We start from the raw sequence: 18,057 nt of genomic DNA on the forward strand, positions 1-18,057 counted from the left end.
TATTATAGAGCCCTTCTATATCTGTATCTTCATCATTACTTTGATGTATTGTGGCACATAGTAAGTACTCAAATGTATGTATGGAATGAGTGGTTATGCAGTTTTGGTTTTTATTCTGAACTTCATGTGCACGTGGTAGGTATTGAGTATTTGAATTATTGAGCATGTACTTTAGACAAATTATATGCACGCCTGAATTATATGTAATAGTGCCGCAGTTTAATATTAAGATAGCTTTTGTATTTAACGAAAAAGTTTTTTCAAGTGTTAGCACTTTAAAACAAACTTCAGTGAATTTTATTTTTATTTGGTTGTACTGGAATTTTGCCATATTGGTTATTTGCTAATTTGCTGCTGTAGCAAAGTACCACAGACTGATTGGCTGAGCTAACAGAAATTTATTTTCTCTCGGTTCTGAAGGCTTGAAGTCCAAAATGAAGGTATTGGCAGAGTTGGTTTCTTCTGAGGCCTACTTCTTTTGCTTGCAGATGTCTGCCTTCTCCCTGTGTCCTGTCTGTATGTCTGTTTGTGTTGAAATTTCCTCCACTTGGAAGGACATGCCAGTTATATTTGGTTAGGGCCCACCCTAATGACTCATTTTAATTATCCCTTTAGAGACCCTATCTCCAAAAACAGTCACATTCTGAGGTCTGGGGGTTAGGACTCAAATAAAGGAATTTGGAGGGATGCAGTTCAGCCCATAACAGATGCTTCTGCTACATTGAGATTTGCCCTTTATTGAAATAGTAATAAGAACAGTAGTGGTAGTTGTAATAAGGATAATAGCAGCCACTAAAATGAGTGCTTATTATGTGCCAAACATTTTGCAAAGTGTCTTTTATATATTATTTCATCATAAAACCATCCTTTAAGGTAAGTACACTTTTCCTCCTGTTTTCTACATAAGATTTCTCAGCCTCGTTTAAGTAGTTTGCTCAAGGTTACCTAGCTAGTAAAAGGTAGGATTGGGATTTCAACCCAGGACTACCTGACTGCGGAGTCTGGTGTTAACCATTTTTCATACTCTGCCATTATGCCACAATGATCATTTTATGTCCTTTTTACAGATTTGCCAATAGGATTATCTTGCTGCCATCATGTCTTGGTTTGTTGATCTTGCTGGAAAGGCAGAAGATCTTTTAAACCGAGTTGATCAAGGGGCTGCAACAGCTCTCAGTAGGAAAGACAATACCAGCAACATATATAGCAAAAATACTGACTATACTGAGTTTCACCAGCAAAATACAGATTTGACGTATCAGACTGGACCTAAAGCTACGTATATTTCATCAGCAGCTGATAACATTCGAAATCAAAAAGCCACCATCTTAGCTGGCACTGCAAATGTGAAAGTAGGATCTCGGACACCAGTAGAGGCCTCTCATCCTGTTGAAAATGCATCTGTTCCTAGGCCTTCATCCCAGTTTGTGCGAAGAAAAAAGTCAGAACCTGATGATGAGCTGCTGTTTGATTTTCTTAATAGTTCACAGAAGGAGCCTACCGGGAGGGTGGAAATCAAAAAGGAAAAAGGCAAGACACCTGTCTTTCAGAGTTCTCAGACATCAAGTGTCAGCTCTGTGAACCCCAGTATAACCACCATCAAAACCACTGAAGAAAATTCTTTTGGGAGCCAAACCCACGGTAGTTAATCAGTCCTCTCTTTCTTTTAGAGTTAACCAAATTGAATGTGTCATCATATGATCCAATGGTGTTTCTCATTCACTGTTATGGGATCTGTTTCCACTGGTGTAAGGGCAGACTCCCTGCAAATGTGTGGTGTAAACAAGGGAGACATCATTGACTACTATTAGTCAATAGACAGTTGTAGCAGGGACTTAATATTGTCTGGAAGGCAACTTTACCCACTCAGCATCTAACAAAGTATTTCATATTTGATTCCCTAAGACATTTTAAGATTAAAAAAAGAAAATTTTGAAATCTGAAAGAAAGCATGTCACTTTGGATCAGGGGCTATCCCAGTTGATATCTTTTTGTTACTAGGATTGTAAGAATGACAGGAGACTGTGCTTCACGTATTTTCTGGGTTGTGTTTTTTGTATGTTTTTCCCCCCACATCCTCCACAAATAAAGCTGAGAGACTGAACTTTGATCCAAGTTGAAGAGTTGAAGGCATTGACCTGGTAGTGAAGCAAGAGCTTAGAATTCTTGTTTTCAATTGTTTAATTCCCTGTGAGATTACCTCTACAAGTACACCTTCTTTCCTGTGAAATGAGATTAACATCGTAAATGTGGCTAATTCAGGTACCTACTAAGTGTTTTAAAATATCAATAGGCCGGGCACGGTGGCTCACGCCTGTAATCCCAGCACTTTGGGAGGCCGAGGCGGGCGGATCACGAGGTCAGGAGATTGAGACCATCCTGGCTAACACAGCGAAACCCCATCTCTACTAAAAATACAAAAAATTAGCCGGGCATGGTGGCGGGCGCCTGTAATCCCAACTACTCAGGAGGCTGAGGCAGGAGAATGGCTTGAACCTGGGAGGCGGAGCTTGCAGTGAGCCGAGATTGCACCACTGCACTCCAGCCTGGGCCACGGAGCAAGACTCCGTCTCAAAAAAATAAATAAATAAAATAAAATAGCAATAGGCTGGGCATGGTGGCTCACACCTGTAATCCCAGCACTTTGGAACGCTGAGGCAGGCAGATCACTCGCGCCCAGGAATTTGATACCAGCCAGAACAACATAGCAAAACCCTGTCTCTACAAAAAATACAAAAATTAACCAGGCACAGTGGCACATGCCTGTAGTCTCAGCTACTTGGGAGGCTGAGATGGGAGAATTGCTTGAGCCCAGGAGGTTGAGGTTGCAGTGAGCTGAGATTGCACCACTACACTCCAACCTGGGCAACAGAATGAGACCCTGTCTCCAAAGATAAAAAAAGAAAAAAGGCAAGAAACTTGATAGTAGGTTCTTGCAGGGATTCTTTTGTTGTTTTGAGACGGTCTTGCTCTGTTGCCCGGGCTTAAGTGCCGTGGTGCTATCACAGCTTGTGGTACTCTTGACCTCCCAGGCTCAAGTGATCCTCCTGCCTCAGCCTCCCGAGTAGCTGGAACTATAGGTGCATACCACTGTGCCCAGCTGATTTTTAAAAATTATTTTTAATAGAGACAGCATCTCACTGTGTTGCTCTGGCTGGTCTTGAGCTCAAATGATCCTCGTACTTTGGCCTCCCACAGCATTGGGATTATGGGCATGAGCTACCATGGCCTGGCCACAGGGAATTTTTTTTTTTTTTGAAACAGAGTCTCACTCTGTTGCCCAGGCTGGAGTACAGTGGCCGGATCTCAGCTCACTGCAAGCTCCACCTCCTGGATTCACACCATTTTCCTGCCTCAGCCTGCTGAGTAGCTGGGACTACAGGTGCCCGCCACCGCATCCGGCTAATTTTTCTTTGTATTTTTAGTAGAGACGGGGCTTCACTGTGTTAGCCAGGATGCTCTTGGTCTCCTGATCTCGTGATCCACCTGCCTCGGCCTCCTGAAGTGCTGGGATTGTAGGCGTGAGCGACTATACCTGGCTTTTTTTAAAAAAAAAACTTGAGACAGGGTCTTATTGTCACCCAGGCTAGAGTACCCTGGCACAGTCTTAGCTCACTGCAACCTCCACCTCCTGAGTTCAAGCGATTTTCCCACCTCAGCCTCCCAAGTAGCTGGGACTATAGGTGTGCACCGCCACCCTTGGCTAATTTTTGTATTTTTTGATAGAGATGGGGTTTCCTCATGTTGACCAGGCTGGTCTTGAACTCTGGACCTCAAGCAGTCTGCCCACCTTGGCCTCCCAAAGTGCTGAGATTACAGGCGTGAGCCACCACACCCAGCCAGGGATTCTTTATAGAGTTGATTATTGATGGGAGTTTGTCATGTTCTTAGATGTTATAGCTTCTTTCATTGTCTTGGCTGTTAGTGAATAAAATCTTTCTTGTATTTTCAAGACAAAAACTTGTATAGAAGAAGAGGTTTTGGATTGTCAAAATAGGATCGTGCAGTAGCAGTTGATTAATATGTTCACACATTCCGAAATTTATTCTCAGCTATCTTTCAATTAATTATACAAAGAACCTACTAGGTGCAAGTATATGGAAGTGTCCAGTGGGTGAGCTAGACATGTAAACAGATAATTTACATGTGGTCTAGTAAATGTGGCAATTGAAGTATGGTCAGAGTGCTCTGGAAGTATGAAGGAGGAAGCAACTAATTGCTCTGATTTTTCTCTCCTTAGTTTTGCTTTTTCTAAAACTTCATATGAATTGAATCATATAGTGTATATACTTTCTAATCTGGCTTCTTTTACTGAACTGTTAGTGAGATTCATCCATGTTACTGTTCTTTTTTTATTCTGTTTTATTGTTATGTAGTATTCTATTCTATGGTTGTCCCACAGTTTATCTCTTCTCTTTTATGGACATTGGATTTGTTTCCAGTTTTGGATTATTGTGAATAAAACTGCTATAAACATTTTTGTACTTGCTTTTTTGTGGGCAAATGTTTTCATTTGTCTTGTATAAATACCTAGGAGTGGAATTGCTGGGTGAAACAGTAGCTGCATGTTTAATTTCATAAGAAATTATAAAACCTTTTCCCACAGTGATTGTACCATTTTATAGTCCCACCAGCAGTGACAGGTCTAGTTGCCCTGCAGTGTCCCCAACATTTGGTGTTTTTAATTTTAGCCATTCTAGGGGATGTCTCTTGGTTCTCATTGTGATTTTAATTTGCATTTCCTTGATGACTAAAGATGTTCAGAACTTTTTCATTTGATTATTGATATTTGTTTATATAACCTTATACAGTTTTAAGTCTTTTACCCATATATTGATTGTTTTAGTCAGTTTTATTATTTAGATACATGGTTCATTTTCATCACATAATTTTTAGAGTAATTTAAAAGTATACTTGCATTATATTTAGTAAGAAAAACAAGATTAATCTGAATTCATGAGTCTCTCTCTCTTTGGGTAAGACATTTTAGATTCCAGTTTGATTTAAAAAAAAAAAATTACAGTGACCTGTTACTACTCTTCTTGCCTTGAAACCTGCAGCTGCTATATTGTGCCTTCCCAATTTTTCAGTGTTTGAGACTTCTCCTGTTTTTTTTTTCCAAAAACATTTGGAGACAAAAGGAAATCCAAACCCATTTTACCTGAACCCAACCACTCAAATGATCTCTGATGTTCTCCCCAGAACGGTGTTGTACTCTATGTTGCCATTCATTCAGTGTATCCAGACTTGAGGATCCTTAGAGGTCCATATGACCCATTTATGAGAATGACATTTCATCAGAGGGAAGACTATTGAAAATTCGTTTACTTTTTTTTTTTTTTTGAGACAGAGTCTCGCTCTGTCGCCCAGGCTGGAGTGCAGTGGTGCAATCTTGGCCCACTGCAACACTTTCAGCCTCCCAGGCTCAAGTGATTCTCCTGCCTCAGCCTCCTGAGTAGCTGTCACTACAGGTGCACGCCACCATGCCTGGCTAATTTTTGTATGTTTGGTAGAGATGGGGTTTCACCGTGTTGGCCAGGCTGGTCTCAAACTCCTGACCTCAGGTGATCTGCCTGCCTCGGCTTCCCAAAGTGCTGGGGTTACAGGCATGAGCCACCGTGCCTAACTGAGAATTTGTTTACTTTTTATGGTGTTTTAGCTATAGCTAAACTTGAGCATCCTACCAAGTCCTAAAAGTCAACTTGAGCATCCTACCAAAGCAAGTTATTAACGCATATGTGATGAACACGCCAGTGTAACAAAAATATATTCTTTTTATACAGAAGCTGCCAATAACTCAGATTCTAGCCGTGAAGGTCAAGAGGAATCTTCAAAGGAAAATGCATCATCAGATGCTGCCTGCCCTGACCACACTCCAACACCTAATGATGATGGCAAATCACATGAACTGTCTAACCTTCGACTGGAGAATCAGCTGCTGAGGAATGAAGTTCAGTCTTTAAATCAAGAAATGGCCTCGTTACTTCAAAGATCCAAAGAGACTCAAGAAGGTAGAGGCTTATTTAAATTGTTCAGGATTAGGAATTTAACTTTTAAAAATAAACTTAAGGCCAGACGCAGTGGCTCGTGCCTGTAATCCCAGCACTTTGGGAGGCCGAGGCAGGCGGATTGCCTAAGGTCAGGAGTTCAAGACCAGTTTGGCCAACATGGTGAAACCCTGTCTCTACTAAAAATACAAAAAAATTAGTCGGGCGTGGTGGCAGGTGCCTATAATCCCAGCCAGTTAGGAGGCTGAGACAGGTGAATTGCTTGAACCAGGGAGGTGGAGGTTGCAGTGAGCCGAGATCACGCTACTGCACTCTAGCCTGGGCAACAGAGCAAGACTTCGTCTCAAAAATAAGTAAATAAATAAAAATAAAATAATAATAAACTTAAAAACTTTGAACTGTTAGAAATATTTACATTTAAACTGTGAGAAATTAGATGAGACTTGTAAAATGATATTTTCATAGAAAAACAGTGCCCAGATTTGGAAGTGGGACCAGTCATCCTCCCACCAACCCAAAACATAAGAGTATTCGCTTCTTTGGTCATCCTTTAAGAACCATGAAATTGAAGAACTGAGAGTAGTAGTCTAGTTCATTTCTTTATTCTGAACTTTCAAGGGAAGCTGTTCCGTTAAACAAAGTAGTAGACACTAATAGGGTTGCAGTATTGCTGCTCTAGGGCACATAAAAGTACATAGAATTCAGTTCAGTGCCCTTGGGAATTGTGCAGTGAGGTGGCCCTGGAGTAGGAAACCTCAAGTTCCTCAGAAATGGGTAATTAAGAAGGAAATAATCTCATTACTGAGGTAGTCACTGAGGAAGGTGTGAATGTTACCGTAAGTGTGGCTGAGAAGAAGACAAGAGGACAAAATTGCTGCTTTGGTTCTTGGGGCTAATTAGAAAGGAGTGAGGGGATGGTGGGAAAAGTTTTGCCAAGCCATGAATAGAGCCCAGAAGAGAGGAATGGGAAGATAGTTTAAGACTCACTAGGCAAGGTGTGGTGGCTCATGCCTGTAATCCCAGCACTTTAGGAGGCCGAGGCAGGCGGATCACAAGGTCAGAAATTCAAGACCAGTCTGGCCAACATGATGAAACCCCGTCTCTACTAAAAATACAAAACAAATTATCTGGACATCATGGCGCGTGCCTGTAATCCCAGCTACTCGGGAGGCTGAGGGAGGAGAATTGCTTGAACCAGGACTCGGGACCCAGGAGGCAGAGATTACAGTGAACCGAGATTGGCCACTGCATTCCAGCCTGGGCTACGGAGCAAGACTCCATCTCAACAACAAAAATAAATAAATAAATAATCACTGGTCAGGCTGACTTTAGAAATAAAGTTTTAGTTTACCCAGACTAATTTAGACATAGAAATAGAGCTGTTTGGCCAGGCACAGTGACTCACACTTGTAATAGCACTTTGTAAGGCTGAGATTGGAAAATTGCTTAGGACAGGAGTTCAATAACAGCATGGGCAACAGAGTGAGACCCCTGGGCTACAAAAAACAATTTTTTTTTGTTTTAAATTAGCTGAGTGTGGTGATGTGTACCTGTAGTCTGAGCTACTTTGGAGACTGAGGTGGGAGGATCGCTTGAGCCCAGGAGTTGGAGGTTGCAGTGAGTCATGGGCCGTGATCATGCCACTGCACTCCAGCTGGGGCAGCAGAGTGAGGCTCTGTCTCATGTTTTTGTTTTTTGTGTTTTGTTTCTTTAAAAAGGTCTGTTTCACTGAAAGAAAAAAAAAAGCTTTGACACCCTGTAAAGTTTGATTCAGTATTCTAAAAAATGTTTTGGTCGCTAACTGCAATTATATACGGTATGTGAGGGTATGGAAATGCTATTGTATTCTGAAATAGAACACTCCTTTGCTCTTTTTGCATTGATTTCCTAGGTCAAAAGAATAACATCTTTTTGCAACAGTAATTGAAAGAAGTAGATTCTTTTCTGTGTTTAGGTTTTGTTTTGTTTGTTTTGTTCTTACTGGGGTGTACCTTTGATTTGGATTTGCATTCCTTCCCCTGTCACTAGCAGAACTTTAGAAAATATACTCTGCTATCTATTAATACTAGTTTCGGCTCCCAGATGCTTTATGATATACAAACAGCATTGTAGAAGAGCAGCTAGCTTCATGTCCTTTTCTAATCTGTTAACTATAATCTAGCCGTGAATATTGCCCTTCAAGAGTGGAGGACCCACTGGGGCATAGAAGATTGAAGATACGTGTAAGCTCCTAATTTTGTCAATAAGGAAAGTACTAAAGGCACTCGAAGTAGAAACTATATGTGCTCTGAGAAAATTGTGTTTGATTTTGCTAGTATAGAGAAATTTAAAATTTTTTGTAGAATTAAACAGAGCAAGAGCAAGAGTTGAAAAGTGGAATGCTGACCATTCAAAGAGTGACCGAATGACTCGAGAACTCCGAGCCCAAGTAGATGACCTGACTGAAGCTGTGGCTGCAAAGGATTCCCAGCTGGCTGTCCTGAAAGTGAGACTCCAGGAAGCTGACCAGCTGCTGAGTACTCGCACAGAAGCATTAGAAGACTTACAGAGTGAAAAATTACGGTAGGTGATTCTATGAATAATGAAAAAAATGAGCAAGTCATGGTAAACATTGTAGTGTATCCTCTTATGAAATTTAGCTTTCTTGGAAATTTACAAGAGGGAATATTTCTTTTGGTAGTGTTAGAAGTGTGTATGTTTAAAATGGATTCATTGGCTGGGCATGGTGGCTCAAGCCGGTAATCCCAGCACTTTGGGAGGCTGCGGCAGGTGGATCACCTGAGATTGGGAGTTCGAGACCAGCCTGAGCAACATGGAGAAACCCCGTCTCTACTAAAAATACAAAAAAAAATTAGCCGGGGGTGGTGGCGCATGCCTGTAATCCCAGCTACTCAGGAGGCTGAGGCAGGAGAATCACTTGAACCCAGGAGGCAGAGGTTGCAGTGAGCCGAGATTGTGCCATTGCACTCCAGGCTGGGCAACAACAGCGAAACTCCATCTCAACAACATAAAATGTATTCGTTGTTTGAACCTTGAGATGCATTGTTAGCAAATTCTGAATTTAAAAGCATTTGTAGTGTCATTAATCTTTCATTATACGGTGTGTGCTTATATTTAGATGCCTAAAAACATAGATTATATTCCATTAGACAGGAAAGATTTATCTAAAAATATTTCAGTCAAATTATCTTTTTTTGTGCTTGACTGACAAGCTGATGCTCTAAAAATTACTCTGCCTTATCACTTGTACACTGTGGACATGAGTTATTTCAAATGATGCATTTTCCTTTAGAATAATACAGGATCAAAGTGAAGGTAATAGCCTGCAGAATCAAGCTCTGCAGACTCTTCAGGAGAGACTGCATGAAGCCGATGCCACTCTGAAGAGAGAGCAGGAGAGCTATAAACAGATGCAGGTCAGAATGGGAGACAACAGATTCCTATTGTTACTTGGACACAGAAAAAATGACCAGTATGCTGTTTCATAGCACGTTAACTCTTTAATACAATTCTGCAATGCATTTTCAGAAAATTCTGTTTCTGTGACAAAAATCACATATTTGAAAATTTAGCTTGATCCTTGCTAAATTTAATTTTATGTGTTGAGAAACAATTATACAATAGTTAATGTGCATTAGAGATATACATCTTTTACTTAATTTTTGCAATAATCATTGTCATTATTTGATTAAATGCTAATGGTTGGGGGGTCGTATTTGTTTTTTTATTAATTTAAGCTTTTTCTGATTCCAGATTAATCTGGCTCATTTATTTCAGGAGAAAATTATATGTAGTATGTAAAGAGTTTCACTCTTAGATGAATTTTTGCATCTAGTTCAGTCCCAGCCCTGTCTACACATGGGAATCACCTGTGTGATACTTTGTGCTGCCTGATCTCCATACACAGTCACATTCCATTGTATGAGGTAGGGCCTAGGTGTTGGCACTTTGGTTTTACAAGATTCACAGGTATATCTAATGAGCAGTCAGGGTTGCAAACCACTGGTCTGGGCTAGTTTTTCAACAGGTGAAAGTAGTTTAGTCCTGAACATAAATATCAGGTAGTGTGTGTTTCTTAATTTTAATGATGTATTTAACACAGTATATCCAAAGTATTAATCATTTCAACATGTAGTCAATATTAAAAGTTATTGATGAGATATTTTATGTTATTTTTTAATACTGGTTCTTTAAAATATGGTGTAGTTTACACTTATTTATTTACTTATTGAATTGGAAGCAGTTGATCAGCTGGTATCAGACCAGACCTACTATCCAAGTGACCAGGTTCACCTGGGAAATTTCTTAAAAAACAGATTCCCAGGCGCATCTTGAAAATTCCAATTTAGTAAGCTTGGAAAAGGCCTTGGATGGCTGTATTTTTAACAAACTTCCTAGTTGATTTTAATGCATTGCCATGTTTGGGAGCCACAACCTTAGATTTCCTATACTTTAGCTCCTAACAAATTAAGAATTTTTTCCCATCCCTATTATGTTGTTTGGCTGAGCTAATAAATCTCATAAGATATCCAAATGGATGGTTGTAAAATATGTTTCAAAGCTAAATGATATCATAATTATGATATAAAAATTTGTCACAGAATGAGTTTGCTGCACGCCTTAATAAAGTGGAAATGGAACGTCAGAATTTAGCAGAAGCAATTACACTGGCAGAAAGAAAATATTCAGATGAGAAGAAGAGGGTTGATGAACTGCAGCAGCAAGTCAAGCTATATAAGTTGAACTTGGAGTCCTCTAAGCAGGAATTAATTGACTACAAGCAAAAAGCTACTAGAATACTCCAAGTAAGCATGAAATGTACACTTTTGGATGTTAAGATGTGCGAGTTAACTGAAAGACACTTCGAGATTCTGTGTAGATACTGTGTGAGGTGCTTTGTTCGTGTTTGGCTGATTGGCTAGCTTTAGGTGCCTTACTCTACTTTAGAAATTTTATTAAAAGGATGTGGTGTGTCTTGTTCCTACCACTTCTTTTAAAAAAAATTCATTCTGCCACTGCCTAGTTCAGGTCTTCAACCTGTCACCTTACTCACTGTGATGATATTAATGCTTGTTGTTGAGCAGCTCTTCATTCTTCCTTGTTGATCTCCTATTGAATTTTTGCAGCAACTGCTCTAGGACTCATCCAGTTCTCAGAATTGCCTCACCCAGCTTTTTTTCCCCTCCTTCAGATCTAAGGTGACCTTACCCTCTACTTCATTAAGAAAGACTGCAGTCATCTAATGTCGTTTTTGAGTTCTTTCCTTTGCCCCTCATTTCAGAGGGAAAACATGTCCTTTCCTTTTTTTCTAGGATCATTTTCCTGCCTGTGCATTGATTCCATCTCCCATCTCATGTGTAAGCCCTTTCTCCGTAAATCTATGCCCTTCCTTCCCGTGTGTGCCTCTCTGTGGCTGCCGCCTTCTGGCTCAGCTTACTTAAGAGCACATGGTTACTTAGTGGAAAAATGAAGACTAGATCTCGGACTCCTGCTTACAAGAAAAACAGTCTCTTTTAGCTTTGTGACCACTTTGCACTATTTCCCTATCTTCCTTTCTTTCAACGTCATAGTCACCAGAATTGTTGTATACATGCTGTCTTCGTTTCTGTAGAACTTGTTAACTCTTATCTCCTTCTTTTCCTACTACATGTCTGAAATTTCTTCTCAAAAGTATTTGATGACCTAAATAAATATTCTCTGTCCTTTTCTTAGTTTCCATACCTTGTATTTTGGTAGAACATTTGGCTCTGTTAACCCTCCCACTTTCTTGGAACTCCTGCCTTCTATGCTGTTCACATCTCCTTGGCTCTCTTTTTATCCTCTTCAGCTGTTTCTGTCTCTCTTAGGCCCTCTTCCCAATCTCCGAAGAGTAAGAGTCCTCCTAAACTGTCCTGAACCCTCTTTCATCGTCCTTTCTTACCTTGCATTGCCGTATGCTCACTCTGCCTCTGATAGTCGCCTGCATATGACTTCAAGCATGTTTCCAAGCCTGACCTCCTGACCTCATTGTCCAGCTGCCCGCTTTGCAGGCATGGGGTGTTCAGCTCCCAGACCAGCTTCTCCCGCATTTCCCTCTTTTGGTCAGCATTACTGCCATGTGGCAGTAAAGCTTGAAACCTCAGGGTCATTTTTGACTTTACCTTTTTCCTTTGGTGTCAAACTCCTAATGGCTGTGAATACCTTTTTCTAATGCTGCTTCTATGAAGTATCATATTCATCTACTCCCCAAACCCTTCTTCCTAAGTACTTTTTTGTATCACCCTAATTTGTTAATTCATTGAAAAGTTACTTATTGAGCACCTAACTACTCAATAGGCACAGAGGATACAAAGCTCAAAAGATATGTCCTCTTCCTTTAAGAAAACATTCATTTTAGTGGAAAGAAACTGAGATAATTAATGTAATAAAGTTATTGATGCAGTACGATGGAAGCTTGAGAGAAGAATCCCTTAAAACTTGCCTGGAGCTGTCAAAGATCACTGCACTGAGGAGATGTGGTATAAAGAGAAACTTGAAAGATGAATAGGAAGACTCATGATAGGGAAGAGATTTCTGAGAGAACAACCTGTGCCAGAGCAAGGGAGCCAGAGAGAACATGGCATATTTAAGGGACTGCAGCTAGTTCCATACTGCTAGAACATAATGTCTTCAGAGATGGGAGGCAAAAGACTGATAAAGCTCAACGACAGGTAGAAGCCATGGTCAGGTTTGAGTGTGAGAACTGTGGCAGCCTGATGAAAAGGTTAGGGGAGATCTGGGCCTCTGTCATGTTCATCGTTGTATCCCCAGCACTGTGCCTGGTACTTGGTAAATTATTGAAAATATGGAAGTGATAAGGGGTGGTATGGTGACATCAGTGGCATGTAGATGGTGAAGAGGTGATCATAAGAAATAATGCGGACCTTATCAAAGTTTGTGGCAGTGAGGATGGCAGGCAGGGGACAGCTAATAGATATGTGGGAGATAGAATATTTGATACGTGGAGATTTAATTGGAAGGATGGGGGAAAAAGAAATGGAATCTAGGATGACTCCAGGTTTTTGGTTTGAGTGTATGAATGATGTTTCCTTGTGTTAATAAAACGGGACATAGGAAAGAGAGCAGGTTAGGGTTAAAGGAGAGTATGACAAATTATGGTAAGTATGCAAAATTGATGCAGCACTGAGGTGACAATGCTAGAAAGGTAATTAGAAGTAAGTTGGGAGAGTAGGTAAGATTAGCCAAGAGTGATGTGTAACCTAATGGGGAGAAAGGCTGAGGTCTAAAAACACAGTCTTAAACATCAGCATTTAGAGACTGGGCAAAGGGAGATAGCCTGCAAAAGAAAAGTACTGAGAAGATGAGCGGTCAGAGATTGGAGAGAACCAGGAGGAGACTGATGCCATCCAGTGAAGCCAAGCAGGGGGAGAGTTTCAAGTGGGGCATGATCCCCAACCACAGCAGGCGGCTCTGATGTGACGAGTACCGAGCAGAGTTCCTGGACTTGGCGACGAGGAGGTCCCTGGGGACCGCTCAACAGAGCGTTCCGGGGTGGACTGGGAGCTGAAGACACCGAGGCAGGGTGCCTGACCGTGGACACTAGGACAGTAGCTAGATGGGGGAATGAGGTTGGGAGGTTTCTGGTTTTTTATTAAAAACTTAAAATGTTATAAATGATCATATTTATTATAGAAAATTTGAAGAATACAAAAAAAGTTTGAAGAAGGAAATGGAAATAATCCATAATCCTGCCACCCAGAAAAGGAAAAATTATTTTTGATGGAGGAGAATGACTTTAAAATATTTTAATTTAACATGAAAGCTGCTGGTCCTTATTGTTCCTAGACTAGAATTAGGACTTTATAAGTTGGTCTTTGCATGTCAAATCTCTTCTTCAAACTCATTTTTTATCTCAGGGATCAGAAAACGTTGAGAGGGTCAGATAGTAAATATTGTAGGCTATGTGGGCTACCTGTAGTCTCCCATCACATATTCTTTGTTTTTATTTTTTATGATCATTTTAAAATATAAAAAAAAAATTTTAGCTTTCAGGCTGTACAAAAACAGGCCCACGGACCATCGTTTGTGAGCATCTTCTTCATAGCACCACCAGGTTAGCCTCTTAAAATGCATCTCTAGTCATGTCACTCCTCTCTCTACTTTTTGGTAATTTGTTTTAGCCTGCCAAATAATATTAAAACATTTTAGCCTGAGATCTGGAGCCCCTCCAAATTGGTCCTAAAATACTGTCTGAGCTGCATCTCACAATATTTTCTTACAGACTTTCTGTGCTTTTTGCATTTTTATTCTTTGCTGTCTGTTTTTCTCTGCACTTTTCTACCCATATTTCAAGGCTAACATTTATACTCTTTTAGAGTTAAAGCCTCCTCTTACCCAGAAGTGGTTTTTCCTCTCAGAACTCTGCAAGTAATCCGACCATATCCCTCTCTCTACTTCTACTTGTGTTGATTGCCTTCTGCTGGAGACTTCTAACTTCTCTTTTAGGTTGTAAGGCAGAGGGTACTATCTATAGAGAGAGACATTGTCTTTATTGCATATTGCACAGAACACTTAGCACCATGCCAAATAAATACTTGTTGAGTAGAATGTGATGGAAAATAAAAAGTGTGAGAAGAAAATGTGAGAAAAGTCTTGTTTGGCCAGGTGTGGTGGCTCACTCCTATAATCCCAGCACTTTGGGAGGCTGAGGCAGGAGAATTCCTGGAGGCCAGGAGTTCAGGACCGGCCTGGGCAACATAGCAAGACCATGTCTCAAATAAATAAATAATTTGTTTTTAATCTTTTATTTTATTTTATTTTATTTTGAGATGGAATCTCGCTCCGTCGCCCAGGCTGGAGCGCAGGGGCGCTATCTTGGCTCACTGCAAGCTCCGCTTCCCGGGTTCACGCCATTCTCTTGCCTCAGCCTCCCAAAGTAGCTGGGACTACAGGAGCCCACCACCATGCGCGGCTAATTCTTTTGATTTTTAGTAGAGACGGGGTTTCACTGTATTAGCCAGGATGGTCTCGATCTCCTGACCTCGTGATCCACCCGCCTCCGCCTCCCAAAGTGCTGGGATTACAGGCATGAGCCACCACACCCAGCTGGAAAAAAAAAAAAAATCTTATTCATAACATATTTGTAACAAGTTTTCAACTTTACCATGATTGTGAGGCTAAAGTCCAAGGACATCATACAGCAAGGCTCTGTTGTGTTTTTTATCCTTAGGGATTTAAGAAAATCTGTGGACTTTCTTTGATGGAGATAATGGAATTTTTTTTAGTGAGTTATTTTCTGTATAGTAGATGATATTCAATATACAAACTAATCTCTGCTTTGCTTAAACATATTTCTTTTTTTATAACAGTCTAAGGAAAAGTTGATTAACAGCCTGAAGGAAGGCTCTGGTTTTGAAGGCCTAGATAGCAGCACTGCCAATAGCATGGAGCTGGAAGAACTTCGGCATGAGAAAGAGATGCAGAGAGAGGAAATACAGAAGCTGATGGGTCAGATACATCAGCTCAGATCCGAATTACAGGTAAGATTCATGGTGGTTCAGCTTAGCAGACACCATATACCCTCAGGTGTTAACAGTTTGAGCATGATAGATTCTGTATTCTGGGGAAGCAGCATTACTAAAACGATAGGTTTCTTTTTTTTTTTTTTTTTTTTTTGAGAGGGAATCTCGCTCTGTTGCCCAGGCTGGAGTGCAGGGGCACGATCTCTGCTCACTGCAAGCTCCACCTCCCAGGTTCATGCCATTATTCTGCCTCAGCCTCCCGAGTAGCTGGGACTACAGACGCCCGCCACCACACCCGGCTAATTTTTTGTATTTTTAGTAGAGATGGGGTTTCACCGTGTTAGCTAGGATGCTCTGTCTCCCACCCTGGAGTAGTGTGATTGTATCTCACTGCAGCCTCAAACTCCTGGGCTCAAGCAGTCTTCCCGCCTCAGGCTCCCGAGTAGCTAGAACTACAGGCACACGCCATCACGCCCAGCTAATTTTTGTATTTTGTAGAGACAGGGTGTCCCTATGTTGTCTAAGCTGGTCCCAAACTCCTGGCCTCAAGTGATCCTCCCTCCTCAGCCTCCCAGAGTGCTGGGATTGCAGGGCTGTTGCAGCCCGTGCTGGGCTAAAGCAGTAGTTTTCCTTCTTTCTTTCTTTCTTTCTTTCTTTCTTTCTTTCTTTCTTTCTTTCTTTCTTTCTTTCTTTCTTTCTTTCTTTCTTTCTTTCTTTCTTTCTCTCTTTCTCTCTTTCTTTCTCTCTTTCTTTCTCTCTTTCTTTCTCTCTTTCCTTCTTTCTCTCTCTCTCTCTCTCTCTCTCTCTCTCTTTCTTTCTGTCTTTCTTTTCTTCTTTCTTTCTTGAGATGGAATCTCGCTCTGTTGCCCAGGCTGGAGTGCAGTGGCGTGATCTCAGCTCACTGCAACCTCCACTCTACCTCCCAGGTTCCAGGGATTCTCCTGCCTCAGCCTCCTGAGTAGCTGGGATTACAAGCATGTGCCACCACACCCGGCTAATTTTTGTATTCTTAGTAGAGATGGGGTATCTGCATGTTGACAACCTGGTCTTGAACTCCTGACCTCAAATGATCCACCCACCTCGGCCTCCCAAAGTGCTGAGATTAGAGACATGAGCCACCATGCCCAACCAGGTTTCTAATCCATAAGTTGACCATAAAGTTATGGGGATAAAAAACAGATTCATTCATTCAACAAATAGTTACCAAGTGCCTGCCGTGTGCCTAGGTTTGGAGTTAGAACAGAATCTTCATAATTATAGATGTTACATTCTAGTGATTAAAAGCAAATCAGATTTGAGCTTGTATGTGAAGCTGAGATGTTTTCTGATATTAGTATGGGCTCAGGGATTGTCTTCTAATTACAGTTTTATCCTTACTCTTATAATTTATAGTTTATGTATAATTACTGTATTTAATCTAAAAGTAGAGTTGGGCCATTTATTTTGCTTAAACTTGGGGGTGTTTGACATCAATATCGTAGGAAGGAGTCTCTGAAGGTGAGAGAAGATAAAGTGCAGCGTAGCGAGCTTCCTTTTCTGAAAAGAAAGGAACTTCTTGTAAAGACTGTTCATCCATGCGTTAACTCTGCACATTGTGAGACTTGTGAACTACAAAAGAAAGCATGAAAGTTGTGAGAATAGGATACCTTGTCTAGAGCATAGACTTGAATAGCAGACAGACCTGGATAGATTCCGTCTTTGGTACTTAACAGATGATGCTTGCACAAGGCACTTCATCTTGCGGAGCTTTAATTTTCTCATCTACAGAATGCAGGAAAACAAAGGTTCTCTTGACAATAAGGGGTTATATATAAAGAGCCTAGCATTGTTTCTGACCTGTAATAGACCCTCAGTTAAATAATAGCTGCTACTATTTCTGGGTTTATTGTTACTCATTAAAGTAGGATTTTTTTTTTTAAACTGTGAATTTAAATTCCAAAGAATTCGGTCCTGCGAACTTAGAAATTGGGTAGATGCTTAAACTTACTCTGTTCACATCTTTTTGGTGAGATTATGAAAAATGTTTGTTTTATTTAGTATCTCAGCATCATTAATGACACTGACCCATTTTCTTACCCTTCTCAAAATGTATGCAATGTATAATAACTATTAGGTCTAACAAAATGGAAGAATTGTAAATAATTACAATAGCTGTTGTTTACTGAGCACATACGTTCCAGATACTGCACAGAGCTCTTAACATACATCCTTACATTTATTCCTTACTGTAACCTTTTGAGGGAGATGATGATATTCTCATTTTATAGTTGAAGAAATTTAGGCATGGAGAAGGAAAGTAACTTGCCGCAAGACTAGTAAAGTGGCAGGGCCATGATTAGAACCTAGTCTAACTCCAGGACGTGGTTTTGACCACTGTGCATAGTGCCTGCCTCTCAAGAGTTTGCCCGATGTAGTCAAATTGATGACAAAGATTAATCTACCTTCTGCTAACCCTGAAAACTCAAAGGTAGGGAAAAATAGTTGTCATTATTGCTTTTTCCTCTAAATCTACAAAGTTGTGTGAGTTCAGAGGATTGTACTATGATTAT

The 18,057-nt window shown here is 40.6% G+C and overlaps 1 protein-coding gene across 2 annotated transcripts in view; it reads left to right on the forward strand.

Annotated features, from left to right (window-relative positions):
* GOLGA5 (golgin A5) overlaps positions 1-18,057 on the forward strand; it is a 42,479-nt gene that overhangs the window by 1,720 nt on the left and 22,702 nt on the right. For both annotated transcript variants that reach the window (XM_010384505.2, XM_030931182.1), the window contains exons 2-7: positions 1,068-1,641; positions 5,784-6,011; positions 8,351-8,570; positions 9,301-9,424; positions 10,610-10,813; positions 15,356-15,526. In XM_010384505.2, coding sequence (XP_010382807.2) covers positions 1,098-1,641; positions 5,784-6,011; positions 8,351-8,570; positions 9,301-9,424; positions 10,610-10,813; positions 15,356-15,526 — 1,491 coding nt within the window. In that variant the 5' untranslated portion in view covers positions 1,068-1,097. The remainder of the gene's footprint in view (positions 1-1,067; positions 1,642-5,783; positions 6,012-8,350; positions 8,571-9,300; positions 9,425-10,609; positions 10,814-15,355; positions 15,527-18,057) is intronic.

The sequence above is a fragment of the Rhinopithecus roxellana genome, chromosome 5 (assembly GCF_007565055.1).
Source record: "Rhinopithecus roxellana isolate Shanxi Qingling chromosome 5, ASM756505v1, whole genome shotgun sequence".
Lineage (NCBI taxonomy): Eukaryota > Metazoa > Chordata > Mammalia > Primates > Cercopithecidae > Rhinopithecus > Rhinopithecus roxellana.